Source organism: Schistocerca serialis, chromosome 2 (genome assembly GCF_023864345.2).
Source record: "Schistocerca serialis cubense isolate TAMUIC-IGC-003099 chromosome 2, iqSchSeri2.2, whole genome shotgun sequence".
Taxonomy (NCBI): Eukaryota; Metazoa; Arthropoda; class Insecta; order Orthoptera; family Acrididae; genus Schistocerca; species Schistocerca serialis.
In genome coordinates this window covers 411,107,351-411,123,863 of record NC_064639.1, presented here as the reverse complement: position 1 = coordinate 411,123,863, position 16,513 = coordinate 411,107,351, and the positions used below count along the sequence as shown (strand labels likewise).

Here is a 16,513-nt window from a genome sequence, read left to right as displayed (position 1 = left end):
TTTCTTTCATACTAAAGTGTGAGTGACGTTATAAAATTATTCTGCTTCAACTTACTCATACTGATCCATGTTACGACCAGGCAGTCAATAGTGTTGTTCTCAAAACCGGAGTCTTTCTTTTATGTGGAATGAGGAGACATATATTCATAGTGCTCATAGTCGTATTTCTTCACAGCACAGAACTGAGAGTTGAAACCGAGAAATCTTACTTTCACAGTGTAGCACATACTGATGCAGACTACCTGTCAAACACTATGTAAAATAATCTAACACCGGATCAAAACTTTTTTAAAGCTTTGCCTCGTTATCATATGATAACTTTCACCCCATACTACCAGTATATTTCATTTTCCATAATCACTCTTTAAACATTCACGTTTACCCCGCAAACTCAACACATACAAATACAACAACATACTTCCCGCGGAGTTTGGAATACGATACCAAATATCTACACCGCACAGATGTACACAGCACTCTCAGCGTTCAGTGCTTAACAATAATCTCACTGGCGCTAACACACAAGCCTTCAAATTCCACGTATTACTAACCCTTGCACTGTCTTAAAATAGCAGCCGAGCAAGATACACTACTTTCATGAACTTCTCCGATATAAATATGTAGTATTACGAACAACAATCGAGATATTAAGTCTACAACAACAATGTACCCATAAATAAAATCGACAACTTTTTTCTCAGGAAGATCCTTCTAATGCTCACATTTCATATGGAATTACATTTTACTTGCAACACTGTGGCAAATTCAGAAAGAGCTGTAGTTATAGAAATTCGGAGAAAGAAATACTTGGCCAGTGTGTGATACGTTGAGGCATGAACACAGATATGTTCTGAAAAGAAGTAACTTAAAATCCTGTAACCAGTGGCTTAAAAGTTTAATTCAGTTCTTTGTCGAGTAAACGGTTTCGGCAAACAGTTCACCGTCATGTGTCATAGAGAAAAATTTATCACAGTAGCCTTCATCATAGCCTTCGAGGTAGCCTTATAATAGAAGCCTAAGTAATCTCGAACTGTCGAAAAAGGTAGGAAACAAGAAAGGTGAAAGGAAATTACACGAAGAACATCTGACAGCAATCTATGCAATTATTTTCTCCATTTGGAAGAACGCTGTTACCCCAGATTATATTTTAAATTAATGAAAGGCCACTCAAGTTGCTGAAATATACTTTTTCCAGTCAACGACCAGTTTCAACCTTCCCATCCAGGCCATTTTCGACTGACATTGCTTCATAACAGCAAGATCTTGAGAGCCACTGGAAAATGGACTGGATATGATGGCCGAAACCGGTTGTGAACTTAAACTGTATTTCAGCAAATGGAACAGCTTTTTATTGATCAGTATATGTTCTTGCAGAAATGGTCAACAAAGATCCCTCTTATAATAAACTACTGCTTCCTTTGAATTTTATACCAAGAACTACTGTGATTTTTTAGCTAAATGACGATGCTAGGCTATTGTATGAAGGAGGAGGAGGTTACTGTTTAACGTCCCGTCGACAACGAGGTCATTAGAGACGGAGCACAAGCTCGGATTAGGGAAGGATGGGGAAGGAAATCTGCCGTGCCCTTTCTAAGGAACCATCCTAGCATGTGCCTGAAGCGATTTAGGGAAATCACGGAAAACCTAAATCAGGATGGCGGGACGTGGGATTGAACTGTCGTCCTCCTTCATGTGAGTCCAGTGTGCATTGTATGAAGGGAAGAGTTCTTAAAAATTTCAAACGGCCACAGTTGCTAGTTTAGCAGTGCATTGAATTAATGTTGGTAATAAATATAATAAAAGTCAAAATAAATATGCAAAGAGTGGCAATATTATAGAATAAATTAGCTAAACCATTAATAGTATGAGATTTAATAATCGTGAATAAAAAAGGAGTACGAGCAACTGGTGCTGCTGTAGACATAGCTGTTATCAGAGGAACATATTATTGGCTGAAAAGTCTAACAATATCTAGATGAATAAGTATTTCTGGAAGATGCAAGGGACAAGAAACACCACCTATCTGAGAATAGTGGGTAGTAGAATACTAACGAAAACAATATTTTACAGTTTCATTATATCATGTAATAAGCATTAAAAAAAGGCCTGCAATGAAATTTTGTGTTAAATCAGATGATCGGTCATTAGATTCATTTGGATGTCTGTGGCCATCAGTATCTGAAAACAGTCTTGTGAGGCATAGAAAAAACGAGGTAAAAAAATTCACAAATTTCCTGCTCATTAAAAGTATTTAGTTGATTACAGTAAGAGCATATTGATAACGAGTTTTAAATTACATGTTTCAAGTTTTTTTTCTGCTATCTCATCGAGGATATTTCAGCTCCATATATTTCACGTGATGTAATCTTTTAACGGAAGGGGGCACTGCTCAGCTCATTACTGTTCACTTTCTACATAAATTACACAGCTCTGTCAATAGAAGCAAGACAATTAAGTTGGCTAATTGCTTCGTAGTAAGTAGGAGAACTGTGGAACAAATGTAAACAAAATGTCACACAATACAGAAATTGTAATTAAAATATTTCACTGGGAATAGCATGTTTGTAATTGATGGTAAGATAATGCATATTTAGTTGCATACCAATCCAATGGTTGCAACTCACAAAATTAATCTCAGGCTACATTATTCATTTCTAAAGGAGATAAATGGTGTCATTTAAGACCAATATATGGAGAGATAACCTCTCAGAAAAATATCTCTCAAAATTAAGAACTAATGCATTTCTTACAACGAAAATACCCACAACAGTAAACGAAGATACATATCGTAAATGTACTGTGGTATGAACTTCTCACACTTGTGCTGTTTTCTGATATGAGGGTGTACTGCAAATGTCATATACGTAAAATCTTAATTCTATGCAATAAAATAAAATAAAAATTAGATGTATTGTCAGTACTGTGAAGTAGTTTTGTATAGCAACGTCAACTGCAATGCATTTTTAAATGGTTACACACATGATTGTAACACAAGGGAAAAGAATGGAAACCACAGTGCATCAGTAAAGAGCAATGATTATAATATTCAGAAAAGAAATGAATAAAACATTAAAAGTAAACATATACAACTAAGAGATAAGGATCACATAAATGCTAGTAGAATTCTGTTCAACTAGCTGCCTAATTTTCTGAACAGCAAAAATCAGGGGTATGACATCTGTAATAAACTGAAATACTTTTTAATTTTTAAATGTCTGTATAGGTTAGGGAATACTGGGAAGTTCAGTATGATGTCTACATGTTACCAAATAGCAATCTGTGATATAAATACATAAAGACCCATGAAAAATTTGTTTTCTGTAAGGATGTTACTCGTGTGAGGGTACTAGTATTACATAGCATGTTAAAGACTCTTTCTATTACGGTACATAATGGACAAAAATCAAGGGATGTATATACTTTGTGAGCTACGTATGCTGTAATGCAATGAAGACGTTGGAGATAGCGGTATCTGTATTTCAGATACATTGTCAATTCTGTATATTTCTACTCCATAATGTTTAAATATTAGACCCATAAAATGACTTTGTATACTGCAGAAACATAAAATTTGTACATAAAGCCTATCACATTCATACAACGCAAATTTTCTACAAGTGAATAAATGAAATGAAAGTTGTATGTGTACCTAAATGGATGTTAGAGCCATCCATGATGACAACAGTTCAATAGAAGACAGAGAGAAATGTTTCATTTATCAGCTAAGTATGTAGACACACACATACATACACACACACACACACACACACACACACACACACACACACACACACAGACACAAACACACACATCACACACACACATACTGAAGACATTGGTTTTAGAAGTAAGTAAAGAGATAAAACTATAAATGTATGCATCAATTGCCATTGCATCTGCATCTTCCACTAGGTTTGACTGACACAACCATTTGCTGAGAAACTTAATTTGAAAACTAGCCCAGAAACCTGTCGACCCAGACATCTGCCACCAGTTTCACAAACTGTGTCAGTTAGCTTGGGTGTGGAAACATCATACTTGCTCTATTTATAGGTGGCTAGGATGGAGGTCAAAAGGTTAAAAACCATCAACACTACTGGCATCTTATTTCTCTATAATTGCCAAATGCTTTCCATTGTTACCAAAGGTGCCATCAGATGGATTGTTATTATTTCTTATTTTATTCATATAGTTTCAATATTCTCAGTTAGTTAATGCATTCCCTGAAATACATGGCGCTATTGCAATGAAGTCGGCTTTCCCACTCAGTCATGCAGCTTGTGAGAGGAAAGGCCGTGCCTTTCAAATAAGATGAATGAGTTCTATAATGATCGAAATTAAATAAACACCATTCCAAAAATTTGTGGATCCCATGCAAAAAAAATATTCCATAGATTGGTAGCCATAGTGCAGTCTTCTAAGGTTGTTACCACTGTCTTCTCTCTCGTTTGCACACATGAAATATAACTAAATACTTTTTAAAACCTCAAAATATGAATAAGATTTAAAAACAATGTAAAACACATTTATACTTCAGCGATTCCCTCTGTCATTGATTAGTTTTAAAGTGACGTTGTTTGCAGCAAATGAAATTATTTCAAAAGTTCTGTAAGAGATTAATTATTACAGAACTTTTAAAATTTTTAAGTTAGTATGATTCCAGAAAACAATTACAAATGTTTCCTCTCCTGATTTGATCTAAATATCAGCATGAAGATACTACATAATATATATTTATGCCATAAATGTGCCTTTATTCGAAAATTTTTGATTACTCTTGACCTAAATGTGATTTTTCCTACATACATAACGCATTAAAATTAATTTTCTTCATTCCAAAATCATATTCAAATAATATTTTCTCATTGTATCCAATTATCTTCTTATCGTAGCTCCTGTATGACATTAGGACTGTACCATTATCCTTGCCGACTGCCAGAATTATGGTTTCCTTGCCCTCCAGCAGATTTGTCAATGCTACTCTTTCTTGCTCAAGGTGTTGGATCTTAGCCTCGGCATCCTGGTAAGGCCTCTACAGGTTTCATGTCAAGCCGCTTCTGCTACTTCTGATGGAAGCAAAACCTCAGCATGTTCCATGGAGATGAAGTAATCTCCTGTCTTTGATGTAGGTGTGTAAATTAGCACTTAAGAAGGGATTTTCACTGTACCCTTGTCCAGATGTTTGTCAGTGAGGTTAATTACTACCCAACTCACTGTATCTTGTCTTGGCTTTTTGTGGAAGTAATCAAAGTTTTCTTTATAATGTTAAAGACGTTCTAGGGCTCTGAAAGCTGGATGTGTATGGCATTCTACTCAAATATGGCACGTCTTACATTGGGCAAACTATTATAACACACGAGTAGAGATGCGAGGAACACATAAATCTTTCTGTTATGTTATTATGATGATCATTTCTCCCTATTTGGCTGTCACCAAGCACTGCCTCAAATGTAATCATGATACGAAACAAGGCGAGGCCCGTATCATGGTGCCAATGCAACATTTTCTGGAGCAGGGGAAATTAAAGGGTCTGGCGAAATAAAGGCGTTCGAAAGCCTAAAAAACAAGAATGGAGTTTCAATTTAAACAAGATGTCGGGTCTGACAGTCAATTTATTAAGATCTCATTGGCCTCAAAAATTTCTAGCTGTTGGGAAACGCTGGGAGAATGTGTATTTGGTGGAATGTCAATGTGAGCTCTTGAAAATAAAACAGCATCAAAGAGATGTAAGAAGTCGAATCTAGCTATAAATGGCACATGAAATCAAGACCAGATCACACAATATGGTTGGAGTCCAAAGACCGGTCAGTGCCACTATTTTTTCCGAGTGTTTCTGAGCTGCTGGTAGCCCTGCAGCTAGGCAGACGCGCGTATACGTAGCTCTCGCTAAGTTAAGTGATTAATATTGAAATAAGAGCTAATTTAGTTAATACTACATTTTAGATTAGTGTATTTACTTCTTCCCTAGGCTCTCTATTGAAGGTTTTGCTTTCCTGACCGTATTTAGATCGAAAAGGAAGTATTTCGTAGTGGTCGGCAGTTGCTAGTTTTGTTTACGTATTTAGGCGTAAATTTCGCGCGAGTGTAGATTTTCATTTTTGACGAAAGTTATCGCTTCAAAGTCAAATTAAATCATGCCCGTATACAGAGTTTAGTAGTTAAAATTTTCGGAAGTAAGTTTAAAAGTTTGTTTACATTTGTATTTATTTACAGATTAGTACAGGTTAAGAAACTACTGTGGTCTTGTGCCGACTTATTCTCTGCTTTTGGGTGAAGTTTGTCTAGCAAACCACGTGTGACAAATGTGGTGGTTGCTGTAGAAATTTGAAAGAGGGAGTATGCTGTGTAGACCATAAGTTATGGTTCCATTGCGGTGAATGTAGCATCGAGGAAACGAGGGCAGTAAATGAGGCTCTTCCATGGCAGTGTAGGTTATGTAGAAAGGACAGAAAAATCGCTAAACAGGAGGCAAAAATTTCTGCCTTTAAGGCTGAATTAGATAACGCGAACTTGGAATTATGTAGGTTAAGGGAGGAAAAAGATACTGGGAAAAGGTAGCAACCAAAGGGTGAAAAAGGGAATCACATGAAAAAACTCCAGAAATTCAAATAATAAATCAGTTTGGTTTGCTATCTGAAGTGGAGGAAAGGCCTGATCCAGATGTAGTTGAAAGTAGGTTGAAGCAGAATATTAGCTTAAAGAAAAAAGACAGGTCTGGATCAAACCAGAACAGGAAAAGAAGAATTCTGCTCAAAGGCAGCAGTCATGGCAGCGGTGTGGGCCAGCAGCTTCAGGAGAAATTAGGTGCAGGGTACCAGGTAGAAAGTTTTGTGAAACCAAGTGCTAGCCTTAGCCAGGTGACAGAAATCTTGGGTCAGCTATGCAGGGACTTTGAGAGGGAAGATCAGGTAATTACAGTTGGGGGAGCAGAAAAACAGCCTGGCTATGAATCCAAGATACAGTATTAGGAGTGATTTGGATAAAATAGGAACAGAAACTGGGCACAGAAATGTGGGGTTTGTGGAGGTCTTTCGGCGCCATGACCAGCCTTCCGTAAACACTGCTGTAGGCATGTTAACACTGAGCTGAACAGGATTCTCCAGACACCAGCAAAATCTCACATAAGAGTTGTAGGTGGGGATACACTACACATGGCCTGCACCTGAGTAGGAAGGGGAAAAATAAGTTAGCTTCTCTATTGGCAGAAACATAAAGGGGGGCCACAGTCATGCAAGCGGTGATCTCTATGGTTAATGGGTCCAGCAGATAGGTTTTTTAAATTAAAGCCAAAGTCCACATGGCCAACAATCAAGATAAATAGAATAAAAGAAACTTCATGTACACTAAAGAGGGGAAAAGCTAAGGGCAGTATCAACTTACTTCATCAAAATATCTGGGGAATAAATAATAGAGTAGATGAGCTATTAGTGTGTCTAGATGATCTCAAAAATAGCAATGAGATTGAGATACTCTGTCTGAACACCATGTAACTGTGGGGACGGATAGTGTCAGTATAGATGGGTATAATTTAGCATCATACACTTGTAGATCTAGGATGGATAAAGGAGGAATTCCCATTTTCATAAAACAAGGGTATAAACACAAAACTGTAGAAGTAAGTAAATTTTGTGTTGATCAGCACTTTGAGGTTTGTGGATGTGAACTTAGGCTAGATAATGTAGCATCGATATTAGCAACAGTGTACAGGTCCCCATTAGGAAACTGGGAGCTATTTATAAAAAAGTTTGACTCTCTATTATGCTGACTGTCAGACAAAAAGAAGAAATTATTAATCTGTGGAGATTTCAATGTAAACTTTCTAAGTAATTCTGATAGGAAAAGCGAACTAGAAGTGTTATTAACAACATATAACTAAGAATCAGTAGTCAGTTTCTGTACACATATAGCTCAAGGCAGTAGCACTCTAATAGATAATGTATTTGTACAGAAAGAGGATGTAAAACAAACACATGTTTTCTCTGTGGTAAATGGATTGTCAGACCATTAACTTATAAAACCTAACAGGGTGTACAGTTCAGAAACCGTTAAGTAAAAGTGTGAGGTTGCTCAGCCTGGTATCTGTAGAGCACTTCAGAGAAAGTTTAAGAAATGTTAATTGGGGGGATGTATATAATGAGCCAAATATCAATGATAAATGCAAAATATTACTTGATAAATTTATATCCCTTTTTGAACATTGTTTTCCAATGAAAATTACTAAATGTAACACCACACTCTTTTCTAAGAAACTTTGGATTACTACATTTATTAAAGTGTCTTCAGAAAGAAAAAGAAAACTCTATGAGACAGCAAGAGCTAGTAAGGATCCAGAAGTAGTTTTACACTATAAGAGTTATTGTAATACACTGAGAAAAGTTGTTAGGAAATCAAGAAATATGTATGTTAGAGAAGAAATTAACAACTCCGGCAATAAAATCAAATACATATGGAATGTTGTTAGAAGGGAGACAGGAACAGTAACCATTGGGGTAGGTAGTATTAGTATTAAAGAAAATGAGACCTTCATAACCAATAATACACAAGTAGCTAATATATTTAACAACCATTTCTTAAGTGTAGGAGAAAAAATTGGTGAGAGTAGTTCTAAAGAAAAAGCCAGAGTCAGTTTTGAAAAATTTTAGTCAGATTAAGTTTCACCTAACAACCTGTCCACCCCGATAACTGAGTGGTCAGCGTGACAGATTGCTATCCTATGGGACCAGATTCGATTCCCAGCTGTGTCGGGAATTTTCTCTGCTCAGGGACTGGGTGTTTTGTTGTCTTCATCATCATTTCATCCCCATCTGGCGAGCAGGTCGCCCAATGTGGCGCCGAATGTAATAAGACCAGCACCAAGGCGACCAGACCTGCCCCGTAAGGGGCCTCCCAGCCAATGACACCAAACGCTCATTTCCATGTAGCTAACAACCTTTTGTGAAATAAGTAAAAATATGAAATCTTTGAAAAATAAATCTTCTGTTTGAGTAAATGACAGCTCTAATAAGATATTAAAACAATGTGGAGCAAGTAAAGCTCATGTTCTGAGTCACATATGTAATGCATCACTAACTCAAGGTATTTTCCCAGACAGGTCAAAATATGCCATTGTCAGGCCTCTCTACAAAAAGGGGGACACCACAGATGTCAATAATTATCGGTCAGTATCCTTACTTATAGCATTTTCAAAAATCTTCGAGAAAAAATGTACTCAATAGTGGTTAGGCATCTCAGTAGTAATGGGATACTTAGTAAATCATAGTTCGGATTTCAAAAATGCTGTTCCACTGAGAGAGAAATATACAATTTCACTGTCCACATAATAGAAGAATAGTAAAATGTCTCCAATAGGAATTTTCTGTGAATGTCCAAAGCATTTGATTCTGTGAACCATGACATTGTGTTACAGAAATTACAATTCTATGGTATAAACAGAATAGCATATGAGTGATTTAAGTCATACCTACAGAGCAGGAAACAAAACGTTTCTTTATATGGGTCAAGTGATTTAAATAAGTTTGCCACTTCATGTAACTGGGGTGAAATTACATTAGGTGTTCCACAGGGTTCAATCATGGATCCCCTTCTGTTCTTGATATATGTGAACGACGTCTCTTCTTATGTGAAGTAAGAAGCTGAACTGACACTGTTTGCTGATGATACAAGCATCATTATTACACTATTGACAAGTTTTTCTTGGTTGCAACACTTTTAAATGTGAGTAGAACTTTCGTTCCTAGGTATATGACCATGTTATACCTTGGCACAGTTTTTCACATTTGCAAAAACCTTACTTTCCTGGAATAATTTTTGTAATTTAAGAAAAAAACTGTGATGTGTATGATGTGAATGTTATCATCTTAAACTGGAATAAGAAAGTATATTAAACTTCTATTACAGGGCTGACTAGCGACGAAAGTCTCAAAAGTGCTCCATGGTACAACACTTCTCCCTGCACTATGTTCTCCACTACACAGTGCGAGTTGAAGGCTACAATCTGTGAGCAGAACCAGTACACTGCAAACGTTCTCTAAAATGCACGTCTTTAGAGTTTACAGCTATGAGAACTTCTTCATCTTTGATACCGTGAAACACATCTCTTCTACTAAAAGATATTGTTTTCCATATTTTGGGACGAGGCATTATGGGCCAAACACAAAAAGACTGTCTAGTAACCGTGGGCTCTAAACAGCAATTGTTCAGCAGAAGAAATGTGTTCCACAGGACTGAAGATGGAGAAGCGCTCATTTTAGAACCTATGTTAAATAGATTGTTTTGCTTCGAATGATCGTTCCTGTCACATTCCTCAATATTGACAAAACCTCCTGGGACACACTGTTTAGTGGTGATAGAACTTATTCCAACCCCCTCTCTCTTTAAATAAAAAAGTATGATTGTAGTACCTCTCATCTGTAGCACAGCCCTGGTAACCTAACTGGTACTAGGTTAGGATGTTTTTTGGTGTTAAAATAAGAAAGTATGATCGTTGTAAAACATTAATTGTCATGTTCCTAATGAAGTCCAGGCTAATACCTTTATGGCAAAGAAGAAACAAAGTGCATAGTTCAGCTATAAAAAATATTAACTTGTAAAATAAAACAATGTTTCCATGCCTTAGGCGATATTCTGAAAATCGTAAAACTGTTGTTTCAACTTATCTAGTAAGTTGATTGATTGGATGAGGAACACGTAATTTAAAGAAGATGATATGGGTGAATACACCAGTTCGCTAGAATACAAGTATCACATAAGCATAGAAAAAGGCGAACATTAGCAGAAATTGCAAAAATGTATGCAGATGCTCCATTGAATGTCGAAAATGTGGATGTGTCAGCATAAATACGGATGGATGATAACCCTAGTTCAGGGCAAGTTCCAAAACACAATATACGTCATTGTAAGATAAGTGACGAAATCAACACCCAGCAGAGCAATACAGTCATCGACAATGGGGATAACTCGACATCTAATGTGAGCTTAACTCAAACAACATTGAACAGGGGTCACAGAGGATCCTCAAGGACACTGGCATCACTGATGCTCTTGGGTAGACCTGATCACTAATCTAAATCATCAGAAAGAGAAATCTATTGCCTATCCAGGGAAAAGGTTGAATTAGGCCAAGGATATAGTGTCAAAATTAGTACCCTCACAGAAGCATTTTTGTCAATAGGTAATTGAAATAATCAGTGGCCCACACGCAATAAATGATATTATAATGTGCATCTGTAATGAAAATGGGATAATGAATAGAAAAATGAACTTAAACACTTTATCCCCGAATATAAGGTAGGCATACTACTTGTCCCAGAAACTCACTTTAGAGCAATAGAAATATTATGAGTATTAAATATGATCAGATATAGAATGCACTGAAGGAAAAGGTGGAATGGTGGAACATGCCATCTTCCTCCAACAAACTATAACTCACAAATTCTAAAATTTGCCTCCAGTACAACAACCCAAAGACATCGCAATTATGACCCAGACACGTGTGGGTTGAATAACCTCCTTTGAAGCATACTTAAGACCGAATGCCAGAATGGAAGATCACAATTTCTGTCAGATAATTAAACTGCAAGAAAGTTATTATAGATAGTGTCATTAATATGAAGCACTAATTTTGGAAATCTCGAAGTGTCAATTTGAAAGGTGTACGAATGGCTGCTCTAGAAAGGCAGCTGGACATCACAATCTTTGTCCTGTAGAACAAACATGCATCCCATTTGAATGTCCTGAACATCATAATTTTCAATAATGTAGGATGGAACTCAAAACCTTGAATTGTCTCACTTTAGATCACCATCCATTACTTGGTGTAACACATCAAGACACAACAATTCCATGAAATTAGAGAAAGGAAGAAACAAACTAGGGCATTATCTGAATAAAAACCCTTGTCTTACGAGGACTGGCAATGTGATGGCGGTGACTGATACGGTAATTGACTACATAATGGGAAACATCAAGAAGGCAGACAAGCTGGTATTAACAATTTTGAAATAGGATTCAACCTATCAAGATCTACTACTACCCCTGCTTGAACAGCTAAAATTCTGTTACCATAAATTTTAGTGGGAAACATGAAACCACAGTACCACAGACAAACATATCACATACAACAGGAACTTAGGAACCATCTCAGGGAAAGAAAAACTGGATGAAGAAAGGACACAATGGCAAGTTTCTTGTTACAAACGAGAAACTGGTGGGGAAGCTATAGGCGAGAAGACACCAGAACTCCTTTGTACACTCCAGAATGTCTCCCTGAGAACCATCTGAGCATAGCAGGGACCTTTGCCACAGCCTTTGAGAAAGAAATATCATATATACAAGAACCACTCAATGATGTAGGAAGTGTATATGAACTAAGTACCAACCAAATGGCTGGGAGCATTCATACCAAGACAACACCTTTTCCACCAAGACTCATCACATCATCTGAACTGAGAAACATTCTCAGGAAGATAATACCAAGATGCCAGGTCCAGATAACATTTCTTAATTGCAATTGAAGAACCTACCTCGAAAACCATTTGTGTTACTAACCTGGATTTACAATGCCTGTTTGTTAACTCAATGCTTCCCAGACAGATGGAAGGAGGCTGCCGGCTTCAGTGGCCAAACGGTACTAGGCGCTTAAGTCTGGAGCTGTGCGACCACTATGGACGCAGGTTCAAATCCTGCCTCAGGCTTGGTTGTGTGTGATGTCCTTAGGTTAGTTAGGTTCAAGTAGTTCTAAGTTATAGGGGACTGATGACCTCAGATGTTAAGTCCCATAGGGCGCAGAGGCATTTGAACCATTTTTTGGAAGGAGGCTAATGTGATACCAATACCAAAGAAGACAAAAGGCACTACAAATGCAGCTAACCAGCATCCAATAAGTCTCCTAAGCGACCCGTGTTTGAACATATTGTAAAGAAGAAATCAAAGAGCCCATCATCTTGGTGAAATAATTAGATCAGAACAATTCAGATGCCAGCCAAAGGTCTGCACATAACTGCAACTGTGAATAAGTCAACAGCTGCCACCATCCAGGACACTGAATGTGCTTAAACAGAGTATCTGAGGAGAACCTGCTCAGGAAAATTTATAAGTCCATGATTGAACCAGACAGTTATGATCACCTACTCACCAGCTTCCTTCACAAGGGACTATTCTCAGGGTGTTATAGAAGGATAAAACTGAGATGTTTTAATTCCTATCTCTTGTCTACCACAGGTATTAGTACTGTCTCCTCTCCTGCTTATAAATTACATCAACAGCATACTCAGAGCGCCATGAAGTGCAGAGCATCCAATTCATGGACGATATGGCGTTTGTTCCATCGGCAGAATTCACACACCCAACATTCGCCAGCTCCGTCAACAGCACATTTTGACGATAGAATGCTGGTGGAAACACAAAGTTAAATGCCAAGAGAAAGACTTCTGCATATTTGAGTAATATACGACCAACATTATGAGACAAGTTACAATTGCAAACAGAAACTTACAGTGAAGTTCGACAGTCTGAGACCTGAGAATAAGTTTGGATCAACACTTGTCCTTCTATAAACATGCAAAAACACTTAGAAAGAAATCAGGACAAATAGCAAAGACCCCACACTCGTCTTCCTGAGTGGCGAATTAAGAGTTGCAACCAAAATTCGACTATATAAGAGCATAGTGTTATCGAAAATACTAAGTGGGAGTTCCTTTTGGGGATTAAAGAGTAAATATAGAGTCCACAAAACGTAGATAGCCGAGAACAGATGATTATGATGGATTTTGGAAAGAAAATGGTATTAGAGAATAGCAGACTTACACTGTGGCTCTCACATGGACATGCTGGATGTATCAACGCTGAAATGTCTAACAACTCTACACAACAGGATCGATCAGAATAGTCAGTAAAACAGGATCAAATCAGAACAAAAAATCCACACCCTTAGTATAGAGACAGAGTTCCAAAGACGTTAACTCAGATGATGTAAAAGGAATTTACTAGAACAATATGACGAGAGGTAGGCTCACAAATTCCCTGTGGCCCCTCTGGTCCTCCATCAAAGAGTAATAAATAATGTACAGCCAAACCTGCACTCTACATATGAACATGAAGTGAAGGACACCCAAAGGCACTGGAGCTTTGAGAACACATTAAAAAAGCAATAGTACACTGTGGTTGGAGTCCAGGAAGCGAAAAAACAAAAAGCGAAAGTGACAGCAGGCGAAGAAGATGACTAGGTCGGTCGTCGAAATCTTGTGTGCAAAGTGGAAGCAAGGACGTGGCTGAACACCTGGAAGACCACAAATAATAAATCACATCGAGAAAATGTGATAGATCACATGGTGCTTCCTCCCCACTATGAAATTCTCAACTCAGTCGCAAATTTCGTTTGATATTACATACGATTATATCGATTCAAGGCTTTCAAGATGTCATCTTAGATGAGCATGAGTAGAGTTTCGTGCAATAAGATGTTATGGTAGATTTCACTGCATCTGACTGTACAAAAATGGAATGTCACATTACAGGCAATTCATGTGTCTCCTAATTTGACGTGTTAATACAGATAGTCAGTAAGCTAGGTGGAACTGAGTGTGCATCAAAACTATGTTACTTCCTGGAATAAATTTAAAATAAATGATAAAACGGATCTGATATATCTAAAATGTTGGATTTTTTGTCATTCAGTGTATATGGCTTGTGTAAAAATCAAAAAATTTGCTGAAAGCAGGAATGAGGTGACACAAAATTGTGAAAAATAAATAGCTCGTGTGGCAAGTAGTGTTTTACATATCACATGAGTTTACCTCAGTTTGTTGCTGCAAGACATTATTGTTAAGAGCAAAATATACATAAACTTCAAAAATGCATATAATTTCAAGTATGTAAATATAAATCTAATATGAAATTATCATGATACTAACGATACAATGAAGACAATTCAGGCAATGAAATTATGAGAGGAGTAGGAAAGACAAAATAATTATGATGTTGGTATAGGAGGTTTCCACTTTAAAATGCTAAAGGCATGAACTAAAGCAGTGATAACACAGCACAAAAAAAGCAATCATTGGTGAAAAGAGATGTTGCTCCTTATTGAGAGGAAACTAGAATCTACTAACACATACAAGAGCTGGAAACAGTCAAGGCATTAATGTTGCAAATATATTATAGCAGTAGCAACTGATAAATGTATGAACTTATGAAGTTCATATATTCTTTTAATCTGTAGGCTAATTGCTCAACAATGCCAGTAATGATAATGCTTCTATAGGTCATACTAGAAGTACCAAGGTAACATACCATTGTAATTCCGATTACATGATAAGCCTTGTGATTCTCAGTAATAATTAAGAATGTGGGATCGCTTCTAATGTTAATGATAGCGTCATTTGTAAGAGAAATAGGTTTTTTCCAGCCTATGAAATTCTTCTTTGTAATAACTAAGAGAGTCCATTCAGAGGAAATTGATATGTTGCTGTCAAATTATTCTGTTCAACAGTTTGACAGAAGCAGAAATGAAATATCAACAACCTACTGGGATTAAAAGCAGGATCTGGTTTATTTGAAAACAAATATGCGTTATTTTTGTAAATATTTGCGAAATACAGCTTGAAAATATGCACACAATACACAGGTCAAAAGTTTATTCTGTTGTGTTGTACAGTCATAGGCTGCTATGAAAATTTATCCTACAAAATTAATCTGTGTAAATGTGGTAGATCAAGTGTTCCTAAATCTTGGTTAAAATCAGAACCAGAATTTCGTAAAAATCTAAGAGAAAGATATTATTAACAAAAGCGGACACAGGTGTTATCAGGGTTACATTAGATCACTAATTGTACTGTAAAATTCAAGCAAAATCAGCAGGGCATCATAACGTATATTCAGGAAAAAAATAAATTATTCTTGCACCAAGATATAGTCAATAACTGTTGAGAGATGGCTCCAAAATTACAGGCACTTTTAATCACTTTTTTTTCCTGTGAAGAGCAGATAATTTGGATCAGAACAGCTCCTCAGTAGATAACCTATATACTCTCCAAAAAGTTTTCAAAAATAATGTTGATAAAAAGAAACTACATCCTGCATCATCAAATGAGTTTCTCAGTGTTATCAACTCTCTCAAAAAATGCCCAAGTAATAAACTGAAAGCAGTAGTAAAATAATCAAATGTTGCTCAGCTGTAATTTGTGATACATCAAGTTACTCATGTAATGAATATTTTTATAGTGGTACTTTCTCAGAGAGCCAAGTCACTTCACAAAAGTAAATAAAACCAGATTGTATAATTACTGACCTATCTCATTATTTCCAAAATATTTTAAGAAATTAAGACTATCATGTACAATAAGATTTATAAACACTTGGTGAAGAAATGAATCTCTGTAGCAAATAATTTGGATTTCAGAATGGAATGGCAACTGAGCAGGTTATATTTATTTTTACGTATGATACAACAGACTCAGTAAATAAGGAACAGTAACCGTTTTAAACGCTTGTGCCTCAACTAAGGCTTCTGATTATG

The 16,513-nt window shown here is 36.7% G+C and overlaps 1 protein-coding gene across 5 annotated transcripts in view; it reads right to left on the bottom strand.

The window, feature by feature from the left end:
• The window catches only part of LOC126457249 (serologically defined colon cancer antigen 8 homolog), a 234,878-nt gene extending 234,410 nt beyond the window's left edge, over positions 1-468 (bottom strand). For 3 of the 5 annotated variants that reach the window (XM_050093402.1, XM_050093404.1, XM_050093403.1), the window contains exon 1: positions 56-468. In XM_050093402.1, coding sequence (XP_049949359.1) covers positions 56-69 — 14 coding nt within the window. In that variant the 5' untranslated portion in view covers positions 70-468. The remainder of the gene's footprint in view (positions 1-55) is intronic. The other 2 variants (XM_050093405.1, XM_050093406.1) reach the window with 1 other exon arrangement.
• Between the last annotated feature and the right edge of the window lie 16,045 nt (positions 469-16,513).